Genomic DNA, 18,908 nt, shown 5'->3' with positions numbered 1-18,908 from the left:
TTATGGGAATAGCGTGACCTACGCTCGGACATCTCATGGTACCCCACCTAGGACTTGTCATATCCAGTGTCAGAAACTGAAGTTGCTTGTATGTGAAGTCGATGGGGTGAAGATTTGAAGCAGCTGATAGAACGAATTCAAAAGTATAGCAGTGTACATGGCTACAACACTAGGAGAAAGGATGGTCTTCACTACTCAAGGTTAAATCTAACTTTGGTTCAGAAGGGGGTAAATTATGCTGCCACAAAAGTCTTTAGTCTCTAACCTAATAGCATCAAAAGTCTGACAGATAGCCATATAGCATTTAAAAGGAAATTAAAAGAATTTCTTAATGGCAACTCCTTCTACTCATTAGATGAATTTTTGGATATAGTAAGTGGGTAATTTCCCAACCTCCAAATATATATATATATATATATATATTGAGTGTCATGTAATATTTTGTCTAATGTAACATCTTGTATAGACACCTTTTATTAACCTGACACGTTCCACATCATTACGAAGTGTGGTATTCATGATCTATGAAATAAGTACTAATCTAATCTAGTCTAGAGGCACAAACGGAACCGCAGAGGGGTACTTAAACACTCTAACGAAGATGCCAGGATACATTTCAAAATTTTCGGGGCAAGATTGGCATATTTGCGCCAAAGGGGACTACTGTGAAGTTTATGGTGGAGAGTAAGATTTAGATACTGTATTTCTGTGAATTCTGGATACCACCTTTTATGTTTTATAATTAGTGTCAGTATTTTTTGTGTGGGGCTGGGGAGGGGGGGGGGGGGAGGGGTGACGACGAGGTAAGCTAGTCTTACATTACCTCCAGCTGAAGGCTCCCAGTTTAGCTGGAATGTTTCCTACTGCTTGTCAAGTTTCAACCAACGGAAAAGCATCGCTTTTTGAACATACCTCGTAATTTTCTAGATTTCCTTATCACTTTCGAGATCCTTAGATTTTAAACCAATTTATTTTCCGGATTATAACTAAAATATATGAGAATTGATATATGTAAGAATGTAAATACTTTTAGAATACTGGTCATGGTTCATGCCAATTACCCTCCAACCCTCCACCCCCCCCCCCCCCCTCCCCTTCTCTGTCCACCCTCCAGCAACCGCGCCTGAAGGAAATTCCCAAATTCCCAAGTCTTGTTCAGCTCCATTCCAAAACGTTTTGAGGCTCTGACTTCACAACTAACGTGTGCTACTACCGATAGCAGTAGTCAATCGCACCCGTTACACGTGAGTGGAAGATCTCTGGTGCATTCGGAGCCGAGCGAGTCTATAACGACAAACAGGCTACGGCCCATGGGCCTTTAAGCGAGAAGAGGATGGTCGTTGTTCAGGTTCCGCGTGGGGAGGGGGGGCTTCGCATGCAGTCGAGTCGCACCAAAATTACATGAAAATAAGCAGATGTTGATGAAATATGAACTTTGAAGTTTTCCGTCGAATGGTAGGGCAACAGTGAGTGACTCATCGCATTATTCGCGGAGAGTACGCATAATTACACACGAAGTGAGGGGACAAATCAGCATCGTCATTATTGGTCAGTAATATCCGTTGGCGGGCAGTATTGTTCTTAAAACAATTATTAAGGTTGCAGTGAACTGTTGTAGCGTTATGGTTTAATTTGAAAGGCAATACAACAATGACAAACTTCGGTGTGAATGCAGAACTAGATTTAGCTGCTAATATGAGCATGGTTGGGTCTAGACATTATTAAGTGATATGATACTTACGAACTCAATAACCGAAGTAAATTGTATGAACTTACATCCTTTGAAAGCACCCTTTTTCACAAATAATAGAAGAACTTTAATATTCGTGAATTAGGAGACATGTTTTCGCTTTATGCAAAACTTTCAGGTTTCGTGCGAAGGATGTTCTCTCTGTTAGTCATATCTTCACATGTCCGACCGCCGCAAAGAAGACTGTTTCAATTAAGAATCAGCACAATGCAGTGGGAGGGGGCGTTACACAATCGCACCATAGAAGACTATATATAAGTTATTCCGTATTTCTAATCATTCCAATTACAAGTTTTCTTCTCGGTGATGTACTTTTCACAAACGTTAGTAGAGTGTTCATACAACGACATTGTTGCAAGGTAACATAAACCACATTCAAAGACATTGTGGATAAAGTAATATATACAAATATGCAATTTGTTATAAATACATAAATAGCTGCTTACGCATAGTAATGAGGACATGAGGATGGAGAGGCCAGACTAATGTCAAAATTGATTCTATAACTTTTGACTATCACGAGGATGTTCGCTTTCATACTAGTAATCGGTGTCATTTAGGTAAGCGTTACACGTTATCCTTTCCCCTTCTCGTCTCCCCTTTTACCCCTGGTTGTTTCACAGCTAAAAAACCAGGAATTCATATTACACCGGCTGAAGGATGTTCGGTGTGATAGTTATCTAGAGGTGAACAGAGTAATACAAAATATGGAAAGATGGAAGGCAGAGTCAAAACAGTGAAAGACAGACTACTTAAAAAACGTTATCAGGAGAAAGCAAACTGGCGTTCTACGGATCGGAGCGTGGAATGTCAGATCCCTTAATCGGGCAGGTAGGTTAGAAAATTTAAAAGGGGAAATGGATAGGTTAAAGTTAGATGTAGTGGGAATTAGCGAAGTTCGGTGACGGGAGAAACAAGACTTTTGGTCAGGTGAATACAGGGTTATAGGTACAAAATCAAATAGGGGTAATGCAGGACTAGGTTTAATAATGAATAAAAAAATAGGAGTGCGGGTAAGCTACTACAAATAGCATAGTGAACGCCTTATTGTGGCCAAGATAGAAAAAAAATGGCTCTGAGCACTATTGGACTTCACTTCTGAGGTCATTAGTCACCTAGAACTTTGAACTACTTAAACCTAACTAACCTAAGGACATCACACACACCCATGCCCGAGGCAGGATTCGAACCTGCGGCCGTAGCGGTCGCGCGGTTCCAGACTGTAGCGCCTAGAACCGCTGGGCCATCCCGGCCGGCGCCAAGATAGAAGCCCACGCCTACTACTGTAGTATTTCTCTGCCTCGTGATGACTGGGTGTTGGTTGACGTCCATGGGTTAGTTCGGTTTAAGTAGTTCTAAGTTCTAGGGGACTGATGACCGTAGATGCTAAGTCCCATAGTGCTCAGAGCCATTTGAAATATTACTGTAGTACAAGTTTATATGCCAACTAGCTCTGCAGGTGACGAAGAAATTGTAGCAATGTATGATGAAATAAAAGAAATTATTCAGATAGTGATGGGGGACGAAAATTTAATAGTCACGGGCGACTGGAATTCGATAGTAGGAAAAGGAACTGAAGGAAAAGTAATAGATGAATATGGAATGGGGGTAAGCCACCTGGTAGGATATTGCCCAGAGCACAACTTAATCGTAGCTAACACTTGGTTCAAGAATCATGAAAATAGGTTGTACACATTGAAGAAGCCTGGACATACTAGAAGGTATCAGATATATTATATAATGGTAAGACAGAGATTTAGGAACCAGGTTTTAAATTGTACGACATTTCCATTGGAAAGCTAAACCAAGACCAGTCAGACATCACATACAGACGAACAAAGATCTTCGAAGAATGCAGAGGCTGCTTCTAAAAAATTGCATTAAACTGACGGACGGAAACACTCTTGAGTTAAGGAGTGCTATATGAAATCCGGCTGGCACAATGAATGTGCGGAGCTAGTTAGGAATAAGGGTTGCAAACGGTCGAGCAGCTTCATAAGCCACATATTTCTGTAAACTGTCCTACGAGACGATTGGGGACAACTGGAAACGAGGGACTTGGAGTGATGAATCACGCTGTACGCTAATGCAGTCCGATGGAAGAGTCTGGGTTTGGCGAATGTCTGAAGAACAGTACATGCCACCATGTGTAGTGCCAGTAGTGACATGCACAGGAGATAGTGTTACGGTATGGGGGTATTGTGTGGTCCCCTTATTGCGCTTAGGGAAACGTTAAATGCGAAATGATATGAGCACATATTACAGCATTGTGTATTGAGTACAACAGAAGATCAGTTCGGAGACGATGGTTCTTTCTATCAGCATGACAATGGCCAAACCAACAAAAGTTTGATGACAATAACATTTCTGGAGAGGATTGGCCGGTCCAGATTCGCGAACTTGTCCCGATGGAGCACCTTTTGTATAGACCAGGACGTCGTCTTTGCTCGAAACAGACCACAGCGTTCAACATCACTACGTTATCTAGTTTCGGCTCTTTAAGAGAAAAAAATGGAAATGAGCGTATGGCATTGTTGGCCGGGAGGCCCCATTCGGGGAAGTTCGGCGGGCAAGTGCGTCTTATTGCAGTCGACGCCACATTGGGCGACATGCGTGCCGGTGATGAAGGCAACACAATACCCAGTCCACGAGCGAAGACAATCTCCAACTGGACCGGAAATCGAACCCGGGCCAAATTGCACGGGAGGCAAGCACGTTACCACCCGGCTAAGCAGGTGGACCTTGAGGAAGGATGTGATGCCATTGCTCCACATACGTATAGACACCTTACTGAAAGTTCCCCCAGCAGAGTTCAAGCAGTCGTTAAGGGCGATGGTTGGACTCACCCATTATTAATGTCCATTAATGGGTGTCCGGAAACTTTTGCTCGAACACTTTATCTTCACGGATATGCGATTTTCTGATGAATTTGGACTGACAGAAAGCAGCACGCTAAACTGGACGGAGAACGTTCTCCCTCTGCATAACTGTGTACTAGCGTTCTCGTAAGCGCATTTGTACAAAGTTATATTGACTCTTATCGATTCGGTATGTGCATTTGTTTATTCCACATATGTCGTCAGTTGGCGCAGCGCCTCAGTGTGCTGAGAAGTTACAAAGAGTTAACTTGTCTGTTTGAATTATCTTTATGGTGCTTATAAACAAACGTAAAATAACGATCTTGTTTGGCTTACACTCGTACTTTGACTGTACCATACTTACGTACGTCGCCTAGATGTCACTGAAAACTTATTTGTACTCACTACGTTGAAAGGTGTATATATCATGAGAAATATTAAGTTTGCCGCTATGAGCATCATTGCGTGTCTGAATACGTGCTCTTTGGCTACCAAACGGTGTATTACCGAGTAGAGCTCGGGTGTGCGATTTACTTGCAGATAGATAGTTAGGTAGATAGATTGTGGAGAGAGAGAGAGAGAGAGAGAGAGAGAGAGAGAGAGAGAGAGAGAGAGAAAGAGAGGGAGGGAGAGAGACAGAGAGAGAGAGTCGTCGTGTTGAGTCGTCACAGAGGCGCTTGGATGGAAGATGTGGCGCTCAGAGAATGAATTTCATCTGAGGTGGTGTCTGATGTGTAATTGAGGTTTGAGGATAAAGGTTGATTTTAAGAGGGGTTTATAGAGAGAAGACAATTTGCATTAAATGTTATTTGCTGCTGGCGCTAGCCGAGTAGTTACTGTAAGGTAAAGATTTCATTGTGTCTAACGTGTTGGTGTCCAATATGAATTACCAGTCATGTTTGGAATATTCTAATTAGCTTCCTTCCTCCACTGTTACTTATGACTACTTTGTTAGGAAACCAAAGAATAAACTTAATGTAATTTAAATATGGTGCATAAAAGTAATTTTTACAGTGTACGACATTGCTGAGGAGAAGTTGTGGTTTACGCTAGTACTAGTCACTTGCATGTTATTAAAAGGATTTAATCTAATTTCAAAACACCCTTTAATTCATTTACAAATATTTCACTGAAGCTAATCCTCACTGTTAAATGAAAAGTATTCTGGAATAGCACCTCAGCATCAAATGTAAGTGGGGATCCAGCCTGAAGCTCAGGTGCAGATTACTTATACAAACGAAATGACACAGTTTCAGAAACTTTACTTGTATCATACAGATACGATTTTATGTATATAGAGTGAAAATATGTACCAAGGCCAGGAATCGAACTCAGGTCTCCTACTTGTTCCTTCTTGTTGTTAGGCAGGTGCAGATTACCCTGGCACGTCTCCCTGATCGTTCCAAATTCTCACTGCCGCCCCAATCTGCGATAAATTCCCACTCACACGCATGTTTGTGTGCAGTGAGAACTTGGACTGACGAGGCAGGTGTGCCACGGTAATCTGTGCAGGTGTGTGAACTGCTGTCTCAAGGTGGCTTAGTGGTCAACTCGCCTGCCTAGTAAGTCCGAGACCTGGGTTCGATTTCCGCCCTTGGTACAAATTTTTACTCGCCACTTCACTCTATTCACATAAAAACAACAGTTTAATTTACGAAAGCAGCTTCAAGTGAACTAATTTCGCCGCGCTGTGATTTACACTACTGGCCATTAAAATTGCTACACCAAGAAGAAATGCAGATGATAAACGGGTATTCATTGGACAAATATTTTATACCAGAACTGACATGTGATTACCTTTTCACGTAATTTGGGTGCATAGATCATAAGAAATCAGTACCCACAACAACCACCTCTGGCTGTAATAACGGCCTTGATACGCCTGTGGATTGAGTCAAACAGAGCTTGGACGGCGTGTACAGGTACAGCTGCCCATGCAGCTTCAACACCATACTACAGTTCATCAAGAGTAGTGACTGGCATATTGTGACAAGCCAGTTGCTCGGCCACCAGTAACCACACGTTTTCAGTTTGGGAGGGATCTGGAGAACGTGCTGGACAGGGCAGCAGTCGAACATTCTCTGTTCGACCCGTACAGGACCTGAAACATGCGGTCTTGCATTATCCTACTGAAATGTAGGGTTTCGCAGGGATCGAATGAAGGGTAGAGCCACGGGTCGTAACACATCTGAAGTGTAACGTCCACTGTTCAAAGTGCCGTCAATGTGAACAAGAGGTGACCGAGATGTGTAACCAATGACAGCTCATAGCATCACGCTGGATGATACGCCAGTACGGCGATGACGAATACACGCTTCCAATGTGCGTTCACAGGGATGTCGCCAAACACGGATGCGACCATCATGATGCTGTAAACAGAACCTGGGTTCATCCGAAAAAATGACGCTTTGCCATTCGTGCACCAAGGTTCGTCGTTGAGCACACCACCGCAGGAGCTGCTGTCTGTGATACAGCGTCAAGGGTAACCGCAGCCATGGTCTCCGAGCTGACAGTCCATGCTGCTCCAAACGTCGTCGAACTGTTCGTGCAGATGGTTGTTGTCTTGCAAACGTCCGCATCTGTTGACTCAGGGATCGAGACGTGCCTGCGCGATAATATGCGGATAAGATGCCTGTCATCTCAACTGCTAGTGATACGAGGTCGTTGGGATCCAGCACGTCGTTCCGTATTACCCTCCTGAACCCACCGGCTCCATATTCTGCTAACAGTCATTGGATCTCGACCAACGCGAGCAGCAATGTCGCGATACGATAAACCGCAATCGCGATAGACTACAATCCGACCTTTATCAAAGTCGGAAACGTGATGGTACGCATTTCTCCTCCTTACACGAGGCATCACAACAATGTCTCACCAGGCAAAGCCGGTCAACTGCTATTTGTGTATGAGAAATCGGTTGGAAACTTTCGGCATGTCAGCACGTTGCAGGTGTCGCCACCGGCGCCAACCTTGTGTGAATGCTCTGAGAAGCTAATCATTTGCACATCACAGCATCTTCTTCTTGTCGGTTAAATTTCGCGTCTGTAGCACATCATCTTGGTGGTGTAGCAATTTTAATGGCCAATAGCGTATTTCGGGAACATGCAGTTCGACACTTCATATTTATGCAGTATACGGACAGATGTTGAAAATTAGGTGGACTGATAAGGTAAGGAATGAGGAGGTTCTACGCAGAATCGGAGAGGAAAGGAATATGTGGAAAACACTGATAAGGAGAAGGGACAGGATGATAGGACATCTGCTAAGGCATGAGGGAATGACTTCCATGGTACTAGAGGGAGCTGTAGAGGGCAAAAACTCTGAGATGAAGAGGTTAGCACAGGAAAGGAATTCGTGGCGGGCCGCATCAAACCAGTCAGTAGACAAAAAAAAAAAAAAAAAAAAAAAAAAAAAAAAAAAAAAACAAAAAAAAAACGGACAGAGCAGAGTTATCCGTTGCACAAAAAAATATAATTCTAGGACCTAAACGAACTTCCTGAGATGAAATTAGGTACTGTTATCGTTTTCAAATCTTTCGTGTAAATTCAGTAGATGATTTTTCCTAAGAGGGCACATTTTTAGTATCCAACAGTTAGCCTTTGTGTGTGACTGTCTGATGAGGAAGATATTCTGAGTATTACTGGTAATTACTCTTGATATTCAAATGGTTCAAATGGCTCTAAGCACAATGGAACTTAAAATCTGAGGTCATCAGTCCCCTAGACTTAGAAATACTTAAACCTAACTTACCTAAGGACATCACACACGTCCATGCCCAAGTCAGGATTCGAACCTGCGACCGTAGCAACAGCGCGGTTGCGGGCTGAAGCGCCTAGAACCGCTCGGCCACAGCGACCGGCTCTTCATATTCAATATTACAGATAATCGGGTGCAGTTTAGTTTAATTGGTACCACACAGGTCGGAAATATTTTACACAGTTCTATACGTGTTCAAATTAAGCAGAACACATGGGTGACAGTGTAATCATAACTCAAAAGTACTTGCTTTACACAGCTGAGGAGAAGTTTTGTCTCACACACACACACAAACACACACACACACACACACACACACACACACACACACACACACACACACACACACAGCTTCCAACTAACAAGCAACAGGAAAACAAGTTCTCAATTTGGAAGTGTAGTTTACACTTAAATTGATTTCTGTTTGCCTTACTTTATAAGTGCGATACAGTTTGTACAGCACCCCCTACCTCTGTCTTACTGTTTTTAGGTCTGATGACAGTCAAAACAGACCGAAATTAATTGCATAATGTAAAGTACTGAGGTCCGCAACTGGATTAAATATGCGATGAGCGTTCAATAAGTATTGCAACCTCTTTCTTTTTCTCTGCCACTTTCCGTTGAAAAAATGCGGATTTTTTTCTGGAACATAATGAAATATTCCCGCTTCAGCTCCCATAGTTTCATAAGGTTCCGAAAGGTGTCGGCGCTATATACGTTGCCTTCCAAGTGGCGTATGCAACGGAGGTGCATTTCAAGCAGAGAGTTGTCATTGAATTGTTTTGGTGGGAAAGCAGAGCATCGCACATATTCACAGGTGCTTGCAGAATGAACAACAGCATGGTGAGTCGTTTAGGCGGGGGGTCTCTCATCTTCGCAACACGTCCGCGCAAACCTGCCCGATCTCCCGCATTCCGGCTGGCCGCGTGCAGCTGTGACTCTTGCAATGTTGGAATGAACGCGCACTGTCATCCGTGGTAATCGGCTGATCACAGTCAAACATCTAGCTGCCTAACTGGACAGAGCAAGACGTCACAGAAGTCTGCGCACCCAAGAGGCGCTCACAAACCTGCATTGGACTGTTCTTCTTCATCCACCCTGCAGCCCGGATCTCGCACCTTCCAATTTCCATCTATTTGGTGCAATGAAGGATACACGCCGCGGGATGAAGTGCATGGATGATGGGGAGGTTATAGATGTTGCACGACGTTGGCTTCGGCATCGATCGGTAGAGTGGTGCATGTGGGCATACACGGGCGCCCAGAAAGGTGGCGTATGGCCGACGCATCGAACGGAGATTATATTGAAAAATAGGGCTCTGTAGCAAAAAGTGTGGGGAATAATATGGTGTCCTGAAATCGTGAATAAAACCAACCCGTACACAGTAAAAAAAAGGTGTTGCATTACTTACTGAACGCTCCTCGTAAAAATACCTTTCCTAGGTCACTGCGGATATTTTGCTGCGACCGCGTCGCAACTCCTGAAACTATCAATGCGTAACGCGCTGCTTCCTGGACTGGGGTAGGCGCGTCGGCCCCGGATTGGATCCGCCTGGCTGATTGCTAACGGGAGCCGGTGTGTCGGCCAGCCTGGATGTGGTTTTTCGGCGGTTTTCCACATCCCGCTAGGTGAATACCGGGCTGGTCCCCACGTTCCGCCTTAGTTACACAGATCGCAGACATCTGAACACATTCACTCTATTTCATGGATTCCACTGGACACAGACAGTTGGGGTACACCATTTCCATCCTGGGGGTCCGGGGTGGCGGCAGGAAGGTCATCTGGCCATCCCTTAAAATTAACATGCCAGAACCGATTGACCATGGCCGACCCTGCGTTAGCGCAGGACAAGGCGCAAGCGATAGAATAGAACAGAACAGTACGAAACTAGAACCTGGCGAAATAGGGCTGGATGAGACCCCAGAATGTCGGCACAGTGTTGGTAGGCCAATGTGGTGGCTGATGGGCAGGGACGCCAATGACTCACCATCACCAGGCACTCCGTCGATGTAGTTGTCCCGCGCCACGATGTTGATGGTGAAGGTCTCTTTGTCTTCTCGACGGAGCACCTTTCCCTCGGCTAGCCTCACACTCAGGACGCCAGTCACGCTGTCCACCGCAAAATAGAGCTGGTTGTCGTCGGTGTTCTGCATTTGGTACCTGATCGTGTTGAACTTCTCTGTGAACAGACAGGAAAATCACTAGCAGTCTCCTCCACAAAGAGATGTAGATTCGAGGAGCGAGCAGACTAACAGAATCGGTAATCCTGAATTTCTACGCTCGGTGCCTGAGCCTCAATGAAATATGATTGACAGGTTTCGCTTTTTCGCAACACTCATCTGTATGTTTGTCTTTACTCAGGTTTATTTGAGGCAGAAATTTTTGAGAATGTATGTTTGTAGCACAGCCATGCATTGTATGGAAGTAGATCATGGACAGTGGGAACAGAGGAAAGAAGAGAATCGAAGTGTATGAGCTGCGATGCTATAGATCAGGCCTGTTCAAGAGGCGGTACAAGCGTTCACACTCGTTCGCCCCTTGGGTAATGAGCGCTCGTGGTAAAATGTGGCTGTCACAGGTCATTATGTATTGCAGAGGAACTGCACACTATGGCCTAATATCAGTAGAATTAAAATATCTTAAGTTCGCTGTAGTTTTAAATGTAACCCTATATATAGTGATGAGCCAAAATGTTATGACCACCGGCTTAACAGCTTGTTTGTTCATATGTTCAAATGATTGTGAATTCCTAAGGAGCCAAACTGCTGAGGTCATCGTCTCTAGCCTTACACACTACTTAAACTAACTTACGCTATGAACAACATACACACCAGTGCCCGAGCGAGGACTCGAACCTCCGGCTGGAGGGGCCGGGCAATCCTTGACATGGTGCCCTGAACCGCTAGGCCACTCCACGTGACAGCTTGCTTGTCCACCATTGGGATGAAACAGGTCACTGATTGTCTGTATCAAGGATCCGACAGTTTGTTGGTAGGCTTGTGGAGGTATGTGGCATTAGATGTTAGGTCATGTAATTAGCGTAAATAACGGGCCGCTGGCTTGCGTACGCGGTGATGGTTCGCGACAGCGGCCTACATAGGATTTACATCAGGCGAATTTGGTCGCCATCAACGTGAGTTCACTGCAGTGCTCTCAAACCACTGCAGCACGATTTTGGTTCCACAGACATGGACAATTATACTGCTGAAAGATGACATCGCCGTCGGTGAAGACATCAAGCATGCAGAGATGCAGGTGGTTCGCAGCTGTCAGCGTGTTCCATGCAAGCGCAGGAGAATGCCTCCCATAGCATAATATTGCTCTCACCAGCCTGCATCCGTGGCACTCGCAAGGTTCGGGCCGCCGTTCACCTCGATGACGGCGTTTGTGGAGACGACCATCGACCTAGTGTAGCAAAAATGTAATTCACCCGAAGTTCCGACACATTTCCTTTGATCGACGGTTTAATTCCGATGGTCCTGTGCCCACTGCAATCCTAACTGCCGATGTCGTTAGGTCAACATGTGAATACGTGGGAACAGTCTGCTGCAGAGCTCCATGTTCAACAATGTATGATGAACGGTGTGCTCCGAAACTGTGGTGTGCGTACTGTAAGACCTTCGGAACACACACCATCAGATTATTTGACTTGTCGCTCTAACGAATTAGGCGAGTGTCAGCACAATATGTCTTGTGGTCTTATCGTGGCGTGTTTATCTTCTGCCGTTAGGTCAGATGATAGAAATGCCACTTGCATGCTTAGAGGAGCAGATTTACGGTGACCAACTTTAAACAGAATGTGATTAATTTTCACACACATTTATTAAAATAATAAAAAACATAGAAATTACTTAACTTGCTTCTGGATGGTATTTACAATTGACAATCTGAAGTTCCTTTGGTCTTGGTACATTAATCTTATTCTCACATATCTCTGATGCTTGACAAAGTGTCTATTCATTTATCTTCATGGCTGCGTACAGGAATATGATAATCTTATTAGGTGCATACTGAAACTTGACTATAGACTGGTACAGACTAATGCAGACCAATGCCGACTAATGCAGGCTAATGCAGACTGACTAATTGGAGGTCTGTACACTCGTTATAATACCTTGCACGTTCAGATATCACTGTGCGAGTGTGATCCGCGAGGACAAAAGGTTCTACGTTAGCAGCAATCTCAATGGCTGCGTTACATGTTAATACGTGGATCGGCAGAAGCAGAATTTGGTCCGTCTCTAAGACAGCGCCATCTCGTAGTGCGGAGACGGACGAGCGCTGCGCCTGCGCTGTTGTGCTTAGTGGGACGCGCTCTATTGGGAAAGTTGTGCATGTGCTGACTACGCGGAACTATGTACACAACAGAAACATTCGTGCGTGCACCAGCATTGTGCTCTTTCGACAGAGAAGTGACAGATCATCTATCATACTTCGCAGAGAAGACAAACCTCTGAACCCCACGCTCTGTGAAGAGTTGTGGACTTCCAACCATTTAGCGCTTAGTGGTAGTTTCACTGTTGTTCCATCTCTTTGCGTACATCCTCACAACACTAGCAAAAAATGGCTCTGAGCACTATGCGACTTTCAGCACTATGCGACTTAACTTCTCAGGTCATCAGTCACCTAGAACTACTTAAACCTAACTAGCCTAAGGACATCACACACATCCATGTCCGAGGCAGGATTCGAACCTGCGACTGTAGCGGTCGCTCGGCTCCAGACTGTACCACCTAGAACTGCACGGCCACTCCGGCTGGCGACAGTAGCACGTAAACGCTGTAACAGCCTCACCTTTTTAGAGATACTCGTTCACAGCCTCTGCATAACAATAATTTGACCTTTGTCAAAGTAGCTTATATCAACGAATTTCCACAACTGCAGCCCATATCTTCGATGGGGTGATGCCACAACCGTATCTTCTCTGCTAACACACTCTTGTTACTGCACCACATGTCAACATTGCCACCAGGCGGCATCCATATTCGCGTTGGGCACTGGTCATAAGTTTTCGGCTGATCAGTGTACTTAATGGTTCAGTGATGAAACAGGAGAGCGTCTCTTTTAAAATTGATGAAAAGCAGCATTATGGCCGGGTTAGCAACTTCATTGCGAAGGCCATACATACCAGTATCATATCAGTGGTATTTGTTCTTACGAACATGTCTGAAACAACAGACACCATTTTGATCCTGCAGATACTGTGGCACCAGATATACAATTAAGGCGATGATGGCCAACGACCCCTTGAGTGCAGATGCACACCAAACTCGAACTCTTACGGGCATTGGCGAGATGCCGAGAGTGACGAGCCTAATGGGCAGGGGTGTGTATAGTACACGTTGAGAAGTTGGGTTTGACAGGAAGAGTGCTAAGGCAGTCCACGTCATTGAGGAGACCACGGCGTCTCGTGGCGTAGTTGTCAATGCATTTGCCAGCAAGCAGAAGATCTGGGTCGAATCTCGGTCTGGCATAAATTTTCATCTTGTCCCATTGATATAAATCAGTGCCCATTGACAGCTAATGTCTTTCGTTTCTTTGTGTCTTGATTTATAGTGGTCGCAAGTTCAAAATACATCGGGTGGTCCATTGACAGTTGACCGGGCCAAATCTCTCACGAAATCAGCATCAAACGAAAAAACTACAAAGAAAGAAACTCGTCTAGCTTGAAGGGGGAAACCAGAAAACCAGATAGCGCTATGGTTGGCCCGCTAGATGGCGCTGCCATAGGTCAAACGGATATCAACTGCGTTTTTTTTTTTTTTTTTAAATAGGAACCCACATTTTTATTACATATTCGTGTAGTACGTACAGAAATATGGATGTTTTAGTTGGACCCCTTTTTTGGCTTTGTGATAGATGGCTCTGTAATAGTCGCAAACGTATAAGTACGAGGTATCACGTAACATTCCGCCAGTGCGGACGGTATTTGCTTCGTGATACATCACCCGTGTTAAAATTGACTGTTTACCAATTGTGGAAAAGGGGGATATCGTGTTGATGTATGGCTATTGTGATCAAAATGCCCAACGGGCGTGTGCTATGTATGCCGCTCGGTATCCTGGACGACATCATCCAAGTGTCAGGACCGTTCGCCGGATAATTACGTTATTTAAGGAAAGAGGAAGTGTTCAGCCACATGTGAAACGCCAACCACGACCTGCAACCAATGATGATGCCCGAGTAGGTGTTTTAGGTGCTGTCGCTGCTAATTCGCACATCAGCAGCAGACAAACTGCGCGAGAATCGGGAATCTCAAAAACGTCGGTGTCGAGAATGCTACATCAACATCGATTGCACCCGTACCATATTTCTATGCACCAGGAATTGCATGGTGACGACTTTGAGCGTCGTGTACAGTTCTGCCACTGGGCACAAGAGAAATTATGGGATGATTTCTATTTAGCGGCGAAGCGTCATTCACCAGCGGTAAAGTAAACCGGCATAATATACACTATTGGGCAACGGAAAATCCACAATGGTTGCGACAAGTGGAACATAGCGACCATGGCGGGTTAATGTATGGTGCGGCATTATGGAAGGAAGGATAATTGGCCCCCTTTTCATCGATGGCAATCTAAATGGTGCAATGTATGCTGATTTCCTACGTAGTGTTCTACCGATGTTACTACAAGATGTTTCACTGCATGACAGAATGATGATGTACTTCCAACATGATGGATGTCCGGCACATAACTCGCGTGCGGTTGAAGCGGTATTGAATAGCATATTTCATGACAGGTGGATTGGTTTTCGAATCACCATACCGCGGCCCGCACAATCACCGGGTCTTACATCCCCGGATTTCTTTCTGTGGGGAAAGTTGAAGGATATTTGCTCTATCGTGATCCTCCGACAACGCCTGACAACATGCGTCAGCGCATTGTCAATGCACGTGAGCATTTTGAGCATTTATTGCATTAATCTGGTATTTACAGGTAATCACGCTGTGATAATATGCATTCGCAGAAATGTTAAGTTCACAAAGGTACATGTATCACATTGGAACAACCGAAATAAAGTGTTCAAACGTACCTACGTTCTTATATTTTAACTAAAGTTCGGTCTTGATCACAACACTTACGTCTCAACAACATAGGTGACTGGTTTCGGTTATACACTCCTGGAAATGGAAAAAAGAACACATTGACACCGGTGTGTCAGACCCACCATACTTGCTCCGGACACCGCGAGAGGGCTCTACAAGCAATGATCACACGCACGGCACAGAGGACACACCAGGAACCGCGGTGTTGGCCGTCGAATGGCGCTAGCTGCGCAGCATTTGTGCACCGTCTCCGTCAGTGTCAGCCAGTTTGCCGTGGCATACGGAGCTCCATCGCAGTCTTTAACACTGGTAGCATGCCGCGACAGCGTGGACATGAACCGTATGTGCAGTTGACGGACGTTGAGCGAGGGCGTACAGTGGGCATGCGGGAGGCCGGGTGGACGTACCTCCGAATTGCTCAACACGTGGGGCGTGAGGTCTCCACAGTACATCGATGTTGTCGCCAGTGGTCGGCGGAAGGTGCACGTGCCCGTCGACTTGGGACCGGACCGCAGCGACGCACGGATGCACGCCAAGACCGTAGGATCCTACGCAGTGCCATAGGGGACCGCACCGCCACTTCCCAGCAAATTAGGGACACTGTTGCTCCTGGGGTATCTTCGAGGACCATTCGCAACCGTCTCCATGAAGCTGGGCTACGGTCCCGCACACCGTTAGGCCGTCTTCCGCTCACGCCCCAACATCGTGCAGCCCGCCTCCAGTGGTGTCGCGACAGGCGTGAATGGAGGGACGAATGGAGACGTGTCGTCTTCAGCGATGAGAGTCGCTTCTGCCTTGGTGCCAATGATGGTCGTATGCGTGTTTGGCGCCGTGCAGGTGAGCGCCACAATCAGGACTGCATACGACCGAGGCACACAGGGCCAACACCCGGCATCATGGTGTGGGGAGCGATCTCCTACACTGGCCGTACACCTCTGGTGATCGTCGAGGGGACACTGAATAGTGCACGGTACATCCAAACCGTCATCGAACCCATCGTTCTACCATTCCCAGACCGGCAAGGGATCTTGCTGTTCCAACAGGACAATGCACGTCCGCATGTATCCTGTGCCACCCAACGTGCTCTAGAAGGTATAAGTCAACTACCCTGGCCAGCAAGATCTTCGGATCTGTCCCCCATTGAGCATGTTTGGGACTGGATGAAGCGTCGTCTCACGCGGTCTGCACGTCCAGCACGAACGCTGGTCCAACTGAGGCGCCAGGTGGAAATGGCATGGCAAGCCGTTCCACAGGACTACATCCAGCATCTCTACGATCGTCTCCATGGGAGAATAGCAGCCTGCATTGCTGCGAAAGGTGGATATACACAGTACTAGTGCCGACATTGTGCATGCTCTGTTGCCTGTGTCTATGTGCCTGTGGTTCTGTCACTGTGATCATGTGATGTATCTGACCCCAAGAATGTGTCAATAAAGTTTCCCCTTCCTGGGACAATGAATTCACGGTGTTCTTATTTCAATTTCCAGGAGTGTATTTAACAGGTAATCCAAAATATATGAAGTTGACATATATGGGAAACATATCAGATAGAATTACTAATTTATTCAAAAATTCTGGAATAACAATAGCATTCACAACTCACAATACCTTACAACAAAAATTAAGACATAAGTAAAGATAATGAAAAATTTACCAGATCAGGACTGTTTAAGATCCTATGTAGAGACTGGGAGAAAATATATATCGGCCAAATAAGTCGTAATTTTGCAGTAAGGCACAAAGAACATACGTTGGGCACCTCACGAACAAAATCTGTATTCGTCCATCACAAAACATTTAATAATCATGCTGAGGGGACAGTAGAACAAAATCTACAAGTTCTTCATTATGCAAATAAAGGCTTACTTATGAACATCTTAGAAGAAATCGAGATATATGCTCATTTGAAAACCAAATCATCAATGTTGCTCAATGAACAATTAGATTTTCGCAAAATAATTTTTTCGACCTTTCTGACGATATTTTATAATGAAGATGCACCTACTCTTTTGTTTTTAAATATATGATTAGTTATACTCATGGCAAAAGCTATGTATGAAAAATATGCATACAACATATAAAATTTTTATTATATTGAAATACATTATTGTAAAAACTATTAGATCGACGAGTTCTAAATATTTAATCAGCGGTCTCATCAGTTATTCAGACATACATAATGCGGAACGTACTCTTGGCCACTACCCTACTGTTATAAAGAATTTTACTATGAAAACTACAGTTAAAGTAAGACGATTCTGCAACATCCATCAAAGACGCAATTGTGATGTAGGCGACTCGGTGTAATCGATATATACCACAACTCCAAGGACTTTTACATCTTGATTTAAGTGACAATGTAATAGTATTAAGGTTGCCCATAGAGAGCACAGCTATTACACATCGCAGTTTACCGTTTTTATCTAAAATATAAATAAGTTTTACACATACTATCTGTTAATCAGACATTTTAAATGAATCAATTTTATGTTATTAGTGTATTTCGTATTTTTATACTTTGACGATAGCGTCATATTATGAACGCTGATTGGCAGTTGTGAAGTAGTGTGGGAGGAAGTAGGCAGAGCCTCTGCATATTTAAGCTCATGCTCAGCACTCACAACCATCATTTTACTTCGTAGCAGCTGAGGAGAGCTCCGCCTACCGTCCTCCAAGGAAGCCATGGGTATAACAAGTTTTATTTTAGCTTGTTAAAATTTTGTTGTCATTAGATACTTTTCATTTTATTTTAAGATTGCTTTCTAGTATTTTCTAAAATTAATTCACAGGTCGGAAGATGGTTATATAAATATAACAAAAACCGGTCACCTATGTTATTGAGACATAAGTGTTGTGATGAAGACTGAAGTTCAGTTAAAATATAATAATTTATTGAGCACTGTATTCCAAAAATGTTTATCAAAATACCTACGTTCTGTATTTTAATTTATAAAACCTACCTTTACCAACTGTTCGTCTAAAATTGTGAGCCAAATGTTTGTTACTATTACAGCGTCATCTATCACAAAGCGAAAAAAGTGGTCCAACTAAAACATTCATATTTCTTTATGTACTTCACAAATATGTAATAAAAATGGGGGTTCCTATTTAAAAAAAACGAAGTTGATATCCGTTTGACCTACGACAGCACCGTCTAGCGGGCCAACAATAGCGCCATCTGGTTTCCCCCTTCAAGCTAGACAAGTTTAGTTCTTTGTAGTTTTTTCGTTTGACGCTTATTTCGTGAGATATTTGGCCCAGTCGCGGTCAATGGACCACCCTGTGTAATTAAGGCCATGACGTCCAATTATCCCTTCTGTGCAGTTGCACACGAAGCTCGAACTCGTACTGGAATGCCACGACTAGAGAGGCAAATGAGCAGGGGCACTACACCAGTAGGGTACAGTATCATTTGAGAATTTAAGTCTGACAGGAGGCGTGCTAAGGTAGTTAGTATCGTTGTGGTGAGCACTGAGTTGAGCACTAATTTTCAGCT

General features: G+C 44.5%; 1 protein-coding gene across 2 annotated transcripts in view; it reads right to left on the bottom strand.

The window, feature by feature from the left end:
* LOC126278373 (cadherin-23-like) overlaps positions 1-18,908 on the bottom strand; it is a 520,639-nt gene that overhangs the window by 142,194 nt on the left and 359,537 nt on the right. For both annotated transcript variants that reach the window (XM_049978447.1, XM_049978446.1), the window contains exon 18: positions 10,352-10,543. In XM_049978447.1, coding sequence (XP_049834404.1) covers positions 10,352-10,543 — 192 coding nt within the window. The remainder of the gene's footprint in view (positions 1-10,351; positions 10,544-18,908) is intronic.

This window comes from Schistocerca gregaria, chromosome 6, assembly GCF_023897955.1.
Source record: "Schistocerca gregaria isolate iqSchGreg1 chromosome 6, iqSchGreg1.2, whole genome shotgun sequence".
In the NCBI taxonomy this organism is placed as follows: Eukaryota; Metazoa; Arthropoda; class Insecta; order Orthoptera; family Acrididae; genus Schistocerca; species Schistocerca gregaria.
This window is presented reverse-complemented; position numbering and strand designations above follow the sequence as displayed.